Raw genomic sequence first — 12,868 nt, 5'->3', positions numbered from 1 at the left:
TCAAATGAATCTAGAATCATAGGCTGGCAGAAGTGACTTGTACTTTATGCAAGCAACAACAACTATTCTATTAATGATCTATCCCTTTCTTGACCCAGGATTGGTATGACATTGCCTGCACAACTCCTGCTATCTCCAGACAGAAAATCAATTGCAACGTAGTCTCCCAGTTATTTATAAGATATGCATGTAGGTAGTATTGGGGAAAAGTTCATTTTTTTCAAAAAAACACAGGGAAAAGGCAGCAGCTCTGTTAACAAAGATGGCAGAATTTTTTTAAGGTAGGTTCTTGAATTATGGAACAAAATCTTTCAGTTTCAAGCGAGAAATAATTGGTCTGGGAGATAAGGGTTATGTATCACAAGGTAACTCAAAGAGCAACAAGATAGCACATACCACAGTCCTTTATGACGTGTATGTTTTGCTTGAGTTACATACAAATAATGTATAATAGATTATAAACACTAGACTGTATTCTGTCTGTTTGTTTCTGTGATGATTATGTTAAACTAATACTGAATATCAGAAGTCTATTTGTGGGGATGAAGTGTAACCCGCCTTCAAATGGTCAACAGACTCTTAACTGGTACCAAATTTGACTTCCTGTTATTTAAGTGTAGAGCAAACTAAAAGTAGAAGGAAAACACTTACCACACTTAACTCTTCAATCATTAGGCCTTAAATTGTGGCTCACAGAAATTGATTTGCGTAACTTTAAAAAATCTTCAATAGATTCTCATTTAGTTCTTATCTTGCATATATTATTGATTCTACATATAACTTATCTGCAGTTTTTTCAATCAAGAGCTCCACTGGAGTTGTTTATTTGCAAGACTTAACGCCATGTGGTGTGGCTAGCAATTTGGAGCGTGCCAGGACCTCTATTAGAATGTTGTGAATTGGCATATGATGGTTTGGACAGTACTTGTGAATGCACAACATCAATGTGATCTGAAAAGCTGGCAGCGGCAGTAAGTTTGTTGATTGCTACAGCAATATTCATGATGCCTACTTAATGACATTTAACATGTACAGTAATTGTCTTTCTGCTCGGGTTAATTTAAATGCACCATTCCAATTATATTGTCTTCCTGATTTATTGTGTCACAACACTGACAGCAACAAAAACAACCAGACAACAGAAATAACTATACTGACATTCTAAATTAAACTAAAACAAATGAGCCTGAACAGTTTTAAAAACACATCATTCAACTTCTAAGTTTAAAAAAAAATTCTGTCATATTTATAGATCAAGTATATTTTTGTGAAGGTGCTAGTTCCAACAGGACCACTTATTTCTAAGTGAACGTGGTAAATTTTAGATGAAAGCTACAGCTCTTTCCCCTCACTATACGCAAACACGCAATTCCTAGTAATAAATACACGGTAGGTCTTGAGATTGGTGACGTATTTATATTACATACAGGACAAATGTCTTAACCATGCACAGCATTACAGTATCACATTTAACACTATTGTACAAAAATAACAATGACACGGTGTATGGGTAAATGTCTAGCAGTTACGCATATTCTGTGCATTTTTACTAAGGAACCCAAATTAAATTAAACCAAAAACTCCAAAATGTTGACAACACTGGATTTTAATCAGGGGTTGTCAGCACACATTATGTCAAATGAAGTGTAGGGCACGCAGATCCAAAACAAAACTAAATAACGGGACGAATCTTTTTCTTGTGTGTTAAGCAACTTGATCTCAAACAGTCACATTTGTACAGAGGCATCGTTCCATGAATGAATGAGGGCATGCTACTGTGGGTAAAAGTGCCATAAATATTGTTTTAGGCTCTTTATTCTCAATAAAAAATATTTTCCCATTTGGTATATTTATCTGTACAGCAGCAGATTGAGCCCTACATTCATAGCCTTTGTTGTTATGATGCCCCTGCAGATGGAACACTGTGAGATCCACTTCTACCTAGTAAAAGGAATACTCTCAGAAGTTAGAATTCCATCAGCAGGTGAGTGAAATACTACACGTCCATTTTGTTCATGTTCTGTTGATTATTAGAAGCCCTTTATGTAGCAATAGGCCTCGAGAGATGAGCAAAGAATGTATATTAACCAAAGCAGAGTGAACATTGCTGAGGTTAGAAACTTGGCAGTCCGTGGTCCACCCAACTCACCACCAATTTCTGGCTTCCTTCGATACAGTAACACACCAAAGTTTATAAAAGCAAATATGGTATAGAGAGTGACCGAAAAGGCCAGGTTTCCGGGCAGCACTTCAAAATCCTTTCCCTGAGCATTCCAATAGACTGCTGCAACTGTCCAGGCTACACCAATTCCTAAGAAAATATTCACAGCATTGCTCCCGGTCACATTACCGATAGAAGCATCAGCATATTGGTCTTGAGTTGCAGCTACTTTGCTGGCAAAGGTATCTGTAAAAGAGACAAAAAAAGTCCTCTAAATTGTAAGATTATCCATAGATGAAGACACATTTCATTGCTGTACATAGGCTGAAATATTATTTTGATTCATGTGTAGGTATTTCTGTCAATTTCCATGTTGTTGTGAAATAGAGGCATTACTCAAGGAAGAAATAATTATTACATTTCAAACAGCCATAATACCAACAAATTCACTGAGTTTAAGGAAACCATTTTCTGTTGCATATTCGTAAACATAGTCCAGGAAACTACTCTGGATTTTTGATGTACAAACTAGGCACTGGACTCTTATTTGCACATTTAATTCGGGCCAGACACCTGAAGGCTGCGCGATTTAATATGGAACACGTTGCACTCGTTTTATGCCCGTAAAACAGGCAAAATGCATACCAATTTCCACCCCCAAGCACGTGCAAGTCAAACAGAGAAAGTGAAACATACAGAAGAGAGGAGATAGCGAGAAGGTGAGAGAGTGAGAAGAGTAGGAGACAAACAACAATGAAAGAAAGTGAGGCAAAGAGAGGTAGACAGAAAGAGGGAGAGATAATTTTAATGGATGAAAATCATGCTGGAAGTGTATGATTTTGCAATACAGGCAATGGAGTGCAGGAGCAGAATTTTTACCTTTTGGTGTCACTTGATTATCACATTAATATCTCATTAGCTCCATAAATTAGAGACCTGCAGTTATATGCCTGATCACGACTTTCAGAAAAGCTCTAAAGTGCTTCAATTACAACATTTCATTTTGAACTTTCAATTACTGTTGTCATATGGGCAAGCAAGGAAGTCATTTAGCACACAGCAAGATTCCACAAACAGAAATGAGATGAATGACCAATTAATTTGTTTTTGGTGTTGTTGTTTGAAGGAGAAACGTTGGCCAGGATACTGTTCTGCAAATAGTGCCATGGGATCTTGAGCATCCACCTGAATCCGAGGAGCAGGCAGATGGATCCTCAACTTAATATCTCACCTGAAGAATGGGACCTGCAACAATGCAAGACTCCTTCAGTTCTGCACAAAGTTCTCCCCCATTTCTCTTTCATTAAAATAAGCATTATTCTAATTAATAGAAGCTGTCCTCATTGCAATACTGTATTTTTTAACCTCAGAGACTAATAATTTCAAGTCATCACCCTCCTAAGCTGATGGGATGTGTTACATTACAAGGATGGCATAGGGTGACTCGAATTATAAAAAAAAAATCACTCTCAGGATATGGCGTCCCTTCTACTACTTTGTACTAGACTGGGTAAGGACAGCAGGTTTCCTTCACATTAGTGAACCATTTGGGGTTTTAGGACAATCATGCTTCATGCTCACTTTTATTAACAGCAGCTTTTTATTTCCAGATGTGAGGTGTTTGAACTCATGCCCTGAGAATCATTATTCCAGGCCTCTAAATTACTAGTCCAGTAACATAGGGCTCAATTTTCCCCAAAGCATTTTGTTGGCGTACTTAAAGAGTTACGCCCGATTTTTTGGGGCTTAAGTACGGCAAAAAAAAAGATTCTAAGTTTCCCTGTTGGATTGCTTCATTTTGGCGTGGCCTAACCCGACCTTTAGCTTTGGGGCTGGAGCCTTGATCTGCGCCAAAAAGATCAGGCTGCCATGGTTACCAGGGACTCAATGCGAGCTGAAGCATACAGCCAGCTCCCAACACATTCTCTCTCTCTCTCTCTCTCTCTCTCTCTCGAACCGGGGACCAAGAATGGGCCTGCTCAGCCTTCGGAAGGACTTGGAGGTAAGTTGCTGCTTTGTGTTTTTCAATTCTTTTAGTGTGTCCGGGCAGCTGCTGCACCGATTTCCTTAACTCTAGGGAAGATTTTTCAGCAGAGGCCACATACGCTGGCCTAAGCAGAACTGGAGTAATTCTCAGCTAGCCAAAGTTCCCTAATTGGCGTAGGTGGCTGGTTACGCCTCTTTGGCTGAAAAAAAAACTGACCTAAAAAAATCATAACTAACTGACTTACACTGGTGCAAATTGATTGGGGAAACTGTGGCTTTTCAACTTAGGCCAAAAAGAGCAGCCTGCTCCAAAAAAATGGCGCAAATCACTGGGGAAAATTGAGCCCCATAATCACTACACTATCATACTCACTGCTCTTCAGTGACTACTCCACTCATAACTTTCTCACTATAATTTATGTCACAATTCCATTCTGTGCTCTAATGATAAAGTAGTAAAAGCAGTCAGAATTTCAGGGTAATCTTGGGTCCATTCTGAAGGAATCTAACAAAAAAAAATCACTAGTAGCTGTGCATTTTTTGTATTTAGTGTGAGATTGGCCAGCAGTTTGTATAAAAAGTACTCTGCTGTATTTACCACAAAATATAATCACCATTATTTAAATGGTAGCTAAATAAAAATATATCACTTTTAGATACTTAATTCACAATTGATTTCTGCACTTTTAGCTGAGACAAGTGGTAATCACAGTGGCACAGTGGAGATCTTTAGCAATGTTACCTTCCCCATTGCTATATTAATCAAGCAAGTTCTGTCCAGTCTAGTTATGAACAAGCATTGTACAATTAATAGATCTCACCAGGAAGTGCCATTGAATTCAAGCAGCCCTTAAAGTTGCCCTCATTTTTTTGAACTTTGTTTAGCACCTTGGTCTCCCGCTTCAGTAAATATTCCACTCATTGTAATTTATATCACAATTCCATTCTGTGCTCCAATCACAAAGTAATCTTGGCTCTCCTCCCAGACTCCAATCTATTCCAAACTCAAAATGTGTTCCTTCCTACGACTAATACTTTATCAGTGCCAAAAAAAATCAGTACAATGAGTCAGGTACAACAGAATAAAGGGCACAGCTACTGCATTTTCTTTGACACAATTACAGAAACCTTATTTAAAATGTACTCTTAATTACCTCATTAGTACCGAGCACATGTGGAAACCCAGTACTATGTTTACAAGTGTCCAAACCAATTATTGAGAAATTGCCACCTATAAACTTTTAGTTTACCTGATAGAGTGCACATTCCATCTTATAAAGACACATCCCATTTACCCAAATCCACGATTTTCTGGAGGCATGTGGGGAAAAATAACCAGTTGCTCGATACAATTAGTGAACTAATGTATGGTTAATCATCAACAATGCTCTGTAGTGCTGTGGTTCAGGTATCAAGATTACTGAGTCTGCTACAGAGGATGACTGCCTTAGTTCAAACGCCTCATCTTATACACGCTTGACCCTAAAAATCTCACTTACATACTCTCCTGTAGAGGAGCAAGTTATTATTTAAATGGAGAAAGATTGCAAAGTGCCGCAGTAGAGCAGGACCTGGGAGTACTTGTGCATGAAACGCAAAAGGATAGTATGTAGGTACAGCAACTGATCAGGAAGGCCAATGGTATCTTGGTCTTTATTGCAAAGGGGATGGAATATAAAAACAGGGAAGTCTTGCTACAGCTATATAAGGTATTGGTGAGGCCACACTTGGAATACTGCGAGCAGTTTTGGTTTCCATATTTACGAAAGGATATACTTGCTTTGGAGGCAGTTCACCGAAGGTTCACTAGGTTGATTCCGGGGATGAGGGGGTTGACTTATGAGGAAAGGTTGAGGAGGTTGGGCCTGTACTCATATTGGAATTCAGAAGAATGAGAGATGATCTTATCGAAACGTATAAGATTATGAGAGGGCTTGACAAGGTGGATGCAGAGAGGATGTCTCCACTAATGGGGGAGACTAGAACTAGAGGGCATGATCTTAGAATAAGGGGCTGCCCATTGAAAACAGAGATGAGGACAATTTCTTCTCTCAGAGAGCTGTAAATCTGTGGAATTCGCTGCCTCAGAGAGCTGTGGAAGCTGGGACATTGAATAAATTTAAGACAGAAATAGACAGTTTCTGAAATGATAAGGGAATAAGAGGTGATGGGGAGCAGGCAGGGAAGTGGAGCTGAGTCCATGATCAGATCAGCCATGATATTATTGAATGGCGGATCAGACTCGAGGGACCTCAGTAGTAGTGAGGTTGGGGACAGCATCAAACAAGAAATTAGGGATGCATGCAATAAAGGTACAGCAGTTATCATGGGTGACTTTAATCTACATATTGATTGGGCTAACCAAACTGGTAGCAATGCGGTGGAGGAGGATTTCCTGGAGTGTATTAGGGATGGTTTTCAAGACCAATATGTCGGGGAACCAGCTAGGGAGCTGGCCATCCTAGACTGGGTGAGAAAGCAATCTTGTTGTGCGAGACCCCTTGGGGAAGAGTGACCATAACATGGTAGAATTCTTTATTAAGATGGAGAGTGACACAGTTAATTCAGAAACTAGGGTCCTGAACTTAAAGAACGGTAACTTCGATGGTTTGAGGCATGAATTGGCTAGAATAGACTGCCAAATGATACTTAAAGGGTTGACGGTGGATAGGCAATGGCAAACATTTAAAGATCACATGGATGAACTTCAGCAATTATATATCCCAGTCTGGAGTAAAAATAAAACGGGGAAGGTGGCTCAACCATGGTTAACAAGGGAAATTAAGGATAGTGTTAAATCCAAGGAATAGGCATATAAATTGGCCAGAAAAAGCAGCAAACCTGAGGATTGGGAGAAATTTAGAATTCAACAGAGGAGGACAAAGGGTTTAATTAAGAGGAGGAAAATCGACTACGAGAAGAAGCGTGCCGGAAACATAAAAACTGACTGCAAAAGCTTCTATAAATATGTGAAGAGAAAAAGATTAGTGAAGACAAACGTAGTTCCTTTGCAATTGGATTCAGGTGAATTTATAATGGGGAACAAAGAAATGGCAGACCAATTGAACAAATACTTTGGTCCTGTCTTCACGAAGGAAGACACAAGTAACCTTCCGGAAGTACAAGGGGACCGAGGGTCTAGTGAGGAGGAGGAACTGAAGGATATCCTTATTAGGCGGGAAATTGTGTTAGGGAAATTGATGGGATTGAAGGCTGATGAATCCCTGGGGCCTGATGGTCTGCATTCCAGATTACTTAAGGAAGTGGCCCTAGAAATAGTGGATGCATTGGTGATCATTTTCCAACAGTCTATCGACTCTGGATCAGCTTCTATTGACTGGAGGGTAGCTAATGTAACACCACTTTTTAAAAAAGGAGAGAGAGAGAAAGCGGGTAATTATAGAACGGTTAGCCTAACATCAGTAGTGGGGAAAATGTTGGAATCAATATTTAAGGATGAAATAGCAGCGCATTTGGAAAGCAGTGACAGGATCGGTCCAAGTCAGCATGGGTTTATGAAGGGGAAATCATGCTTGACAAATCTTCTGGAATTTTTTGAGGATGTAACTAGTAGAGTGGACAAGGGAGAACCAGTAGATGTGGTGTATTGGGACTTTCAAAAGGCTTTTGACATGGTCCCACACAAGAGATTGGTGTGCAAAATCAAAGCATTGGGGATAATATACTGATGTGGATAGAGAGTCGGGATAAACGGTTCCTTTTCAGAATGGCAGGCAGTGACTAGTGGAGTGCCACAGGGCTCAATGCTGGGACCTCAGCTCTTTACAATATACATCAATGATTTGGATGAAGGAATTGAGTGTAATATCTCCAAGTTTGCAGATGACACTAAACTGGGTGGCGGTGTGAGCTGTGAGGGGGGACACTAGGAGGCTGCAAGGTGACTTGGACAGTTAGGTGAGTGGGCAAATGCATGGCAGATGCAGTATAATGTGGATAAATGTGAGGTTATCCACTTTGGGGGCAAAAACACCAAGACAGAATATTATCTGAATGGTGGCAAATTAGGAAAAGGGGAGGTGCAACGAGACCTGGGTGTTATGGTTCATCGGTCATTGAAAGTTGGCATGCGGGTACAGCAGGCGGTGAAGAAGGCAAATGGTATGTTGGCCTTTATAGCTAGGGGATTTGAGTATAGGAGCAGTGAGGTCTTACTGCAGTTGTACAGGGCCTTTGTGAGGCCTCACCTGGAATATTGTGTTCAGCTTTGGTCTCCTAATTTGAGGAAGGACGCTCTTGCTATTGAGGGAGTGTAGCAAAGATTCCCGGGATGGCAGGACTGATAATATGAGGAGAGACTGGATCAACTGGGCCTTTATACATTGGAGTTTAGAAGGATGAGAGGGGATCTCATAGAAACATATAAGATTCTGACGGGTCGGGACAGGTTAGATGCGGGTAGAATGTTCCTGATGTTGTGGAAGTCCAGAACCAGGGGACACAGGCTTAGGATAAGGGGTAAGCCATTTAGGACTGAGATAAGGAGAAACTTCTTCACTCAGAGAGTTGTTAACCTGTGGAATTCCCTGCTACAGAGAGTTGTTGATGCCGGTTCACTGGATATATTCAAGAGGGAGTTAGATATGGCCGTTACGGCTAAAGGGATCAAGGGTTATGGAGAGAAAGCAGGAAAGGGGTACTGAGGTGAATGATCAGCCATGATCTTATTGAATGGCGGTGCAGGCTCGAAGGGCTGAATGGCCTACTCCTGCACCTATTTTCTATGTTTTTATGTATGGCCCTCTCTTGTTCCTATTTCTTATGTTCTTTGGACAGTCACCAGTTGGTTTATTGTAATTGGTTGGAATGAGGTTTCCTAAACATAGTAGAGCATCCCGATAGTCCTAAATTCAAATACAACCCAAGTAGGATCTTCTGCAATATTGGCCCATATTTTCTGTGGCAAAATAATCCTAAATCCACAATTAATTTTCCCATAATACACATTCCATAGTTTAAAAAAAAAATATATATATTTTTTCATGGGGAGCCTGTTTCGCCACTTGTTGAGATCATGGTTGATCTGCGATCTAACTCCATATACCTGCCTTTGGCCCATATTCCTTAATCCCTTTGGTGAACAAAAATCTATCAATCTCTGATTTAAAATTAACAATTGATCCAGCATCAACTGCTGTTTGCGGAAGAGAGTTCCAACCTTCTACCACCCTTTGCATGTGGAAGTGTTTCCTAATTTCACTCCTTAAAGGTGAATGTTTCGACTATGCCCCCTAGTCCTAGAATCCCTAACCAGCGGGAATAGTTTCTCTCTAAGTGGCCTATTTGTTCTCCCTTAATATCTTGAAAACTTTGATAAAATCGCCCCTTAACCTATTAAATTCTAGGGAATAGAACCCTAATTTGTGTAATCTCTCGTCGTAATTTAACCCTTGAAGTATGACTATCAGTCTGGTAAACCAATATTGGTCTGCAATACCAATCCTTCCTAAGGTGCCCAGAACCGCTCACAGTACTTCAGGTACGGTCTAACCAGGGCTTTGTATAACTGCAGCATAACTTCTACCCCTTGTATTCTAGTCCTCTAGATATAAAGGCCAGCATTCAATTAGCCTTTTTGATTATTTTCTTCATCTGTTAATGATCTATGTACCCAGTCCCCCAAGTTTCTTTGGACCTCCACGGTTTTTAGCTTTTCCCCAATTATAAAGTACCCTGTTCTATCCTTTTTAGGTCCATTTAAATCCATTTGCCACAGTTTTTCCCATTCACTTAAACTATCAATATCCCATTGTAATTTGATGCTTTTATCTACACTGTCTAGAATACTGCTGATCTTTGTGTCATCGGCAAATTTGGATTTGTGGCTTTCTATTCCATTTAATTCTCATCCTTATTTTCAAATCCCTCCATGGCCACTCCCCTCCCTATCTCAATAATCTCCTCCAGCTCCACAACCCCCAACCCCATCCAAGATATCTGCGCTCCTCGAATTCTGTCCTCTTGAGCATCTATGATTATAATCGCTCAACCATTGGTAATCATGCCTTCAGCTGTCTGGGCCCCAATTTGCCTTTAATTCCATGAGCTTCAAACTTAAGTCTCTTGTGAGGGACTTTATCAAATGCCTTCTGAAAGTCCATAGAAATAACATCCATAGACATTCCTCTCTCCACTACTTTAGTTACTTCTTCAAAAAATGTAATTACTTTTGTCAGGCATGACCTATCTTTTACAACACCATGCTGGCCCTCTTCTGATCAACTGAAAATTTTCAAGGTGTTCAGTCACTCTATCCTTAATTATAGACTCTAGTAATTTCCAAACAACAGATGTTAAGCTAACTGGTCTATAATTCCCTGGTTTCCATCTCACCATTCATAAACAGCGGAGTGACATGCACAGTTGTCCAATCTAAAAGAACAGTTCCTGAATCGAGAGAACTTTGGAAGATTATATTTAGGGCATCTGTAATGGGCTCACCGACTTCCTTTAAACCCTTGGGATGAAAACCCTGGGGATTTGTCACTCTTTAGTGCCATTATTTTCTTAATTACTGTTATTTTGCTTACCGGTATGTTAATTTTGTTGAGTCCCTGTCCCTGATTCAATATTAGTTTACTTGGGATTTCCGCCATGCCTCTTCTATTGTAAATACTGACGCAAAGTAATTGTTTACCATGTCCGCCATTACCTTATCATTGACACTATCACCGATATAGAAATAATTTCACACAAAACAAGCCCATACTTGTTTGTGATTTATTTAGTTCAAATGTTTTTTTTTATAAATCAGAATTTAAGATTATCTTTATAAGTAGTCTTTTTCATTCTCTGAATGAAATTTGACCTCTTTCTATGAACTGGAATATATCCAATGTGTAAAAGCTAGTTGTGTTACTATAAGGGTACATGTCCTAAAGCCAACTTAGGGGAAAACTCTCCACTGACTGAAATCATACCCTGCACAAAGGAAGATGGTTGTGGTTGGAATCCAATCATCTCAGTTCCATAATATCATTGCTGAAGTTCCTCAGGGCAGTGTCCTAGGTCCAACCAACATCAGCTGCATCATCAATGAGCTTCCCTCCATCATAAGGACAGAAGTGGGGATGTTCACTGATGAATGCAGAGTGTTCAGGTCCATTCGTAATCCCTCGGATAATGAAGCAGTCCGTGCCCACATGCAGCAAGATCTGGACAATATCCAGGCTTGGGCTGATAAACAGCAAGTAACATTCGTACCACACATCGCCAGGCAATGACCATCTCCAACAAGAGAGAGTCCAACCACCTCCCCTTGACATTCAATGGCATTCCCATTATCATATTGGAGCGTGGGCAGATACTGCAGAACCGGCGAGGTCGGGATGAAGGTGCGGCGAGAGATTGTAGAGGGACGTGATCGGGGTCAAGGAGAGGCATGAGTTCGGGGCCCAGTGAGGCGAGGGCCCAGGGGCAGCATGGGCCAGCCCACACTGCGATATATGTGCGCACTAGGTCCGTGTAGCAGAGTTGGTCTCCAGTCGTCTTAGTTAATCCTTGCCACTGGACCAAGACCTAGCTCTGTCAAGCCCGTGTGGTGGCTGGTGTGCAACGGCTACCACACGTTTAAAAAATCCAATACACAGGCATCTTCCACCCTTCAAGATTTAGTGCGGGACCTGGAATATTAGGTCCTTCATTGAAACACCTGTGAACTTTTTGGCATGGAAGCAAGTCATCCCCGACTCGAGGGACTGCTTATGATTGACGTGATTGATTGATTGATTCCCCACCATCAACATCCTGGGGGGTGGTGTATCATTATTGACCAAAAGCTTTACTGGACCAGCCACATAAATAATGTGACTACAAGAGCAAGTCAGAGGTTGGGTACTCTGTGTTGAGTGACTCACCTCCTGACTCCCCAAAGCGTTTCCAGCACCCTATCAGAAGTCAGGAATGTGATAAATAGTTTCCACTTGCTCCAACACTCAAGAAGCTCGACACCATTCAGAACAAAACAGCCCACTTGATTGGCACCAATCTTCCATACACTCCCCCCACCACCAGCGCAAGATGGCTGCAGTGTATACCATCTACTAGATGTACTGCAGCAACTCGCTAAGCCTTCTTCGACAGCACCTCCCAAACCAGCAACCTCTACCACTTAGAAGGACAAGGGCAGCAGGCACATGGGAACACCGCCACTTCCAAGTTCCCCTCCAAGTCAGACACCATTCCTTTATCGTCGCTGGGTCAAAATCCTAGAATTCCATCCCTAACTACTTTTAGGGAGTACCTTCACCACACAGACTGCAGCAGTTCAAGGAGGCAGCTCACCACCACCTTCTCAAGGGTAATTAGGGACGGGTAATAAATGCTGGTCTTGCCGTCTGCATCTTGTGAATGAATAAATTAAAGAAAATTAAAATAATTGCATCATAGTTGTAATTTATTATTTTGAGCTTTGCTAAAACAGCGAAACTGGCTTACAGATAACCTCAAGCAAAAGTCTCTGGGGGATAAATTGGATAAGGCTTGAAGACGGGTATGGGGATCATAATGCGTGATCTGCTCGCACCTGTTGAAAGTAGTGCAGGCAACACGTGAAATACATGCTGCATTGTCACTAACATGATTGCAGCACTGAGCCCAGTGCTAAATACGTTGCTGGTTGGCTCAGCCTCAACAGGGGACCAATATTGTGGGGAGTCAGCTCCCTATGTAAAGGTTGCCTGCAGAGTGAAAGGCTGCCTA

The 12,868-nt window shown here is 41.1% G+C and overlaps 1 protein-coding gene across 11 annotated transcripts in view; it reads right to left on the bottom strand.

The window, feature by feature from the left end:
* Positions 1-1,396: 1,396 nt before the first annotated feature.
* The window catches only part of LOC139267444 (sodium/calcium exchanger 1-like), a 331,992-nt gene continuing 320,520 nt past the window's right edge, over positions 1,397-12,868 (bottom strand). For all 11 annotated transcript variants that reach the window (XM_070885768.1, XM_070885778.1, XM_070885769.1 and 8 more), the window contains one exon: positions 1,397-2,407. In XM_070885768.1, coding sequence (XP_070741869.1) covers positions 2,031-2,407 — 377 coding nt within the window. In that variant the 3' untranslated portion in view covers positions 1,397-2,030. The remainder of the gene's footprint in view (positions 2,408-12,868) is intronic.

The sequence above is a fragment of the Pristiophorus japonicus genome, chromosome 7 (assembly GCF_044704955.1).
Source record: "Pristiophorus japonicus isolate sPriJap1 chromosome 7, sPriJap1.hap1, whole genome shotgun sequence".
Taxonomy (NCBI): domain Eukaryota; kingdom Metazoa; phylum Chordata; class Chondrichthyes; family Pristiophoridae; genus Pristiophorus; species Pristiophorus japonicus.
This window is presented reverse-complemented; position numbering and strand designations above follow the sequence as displayed.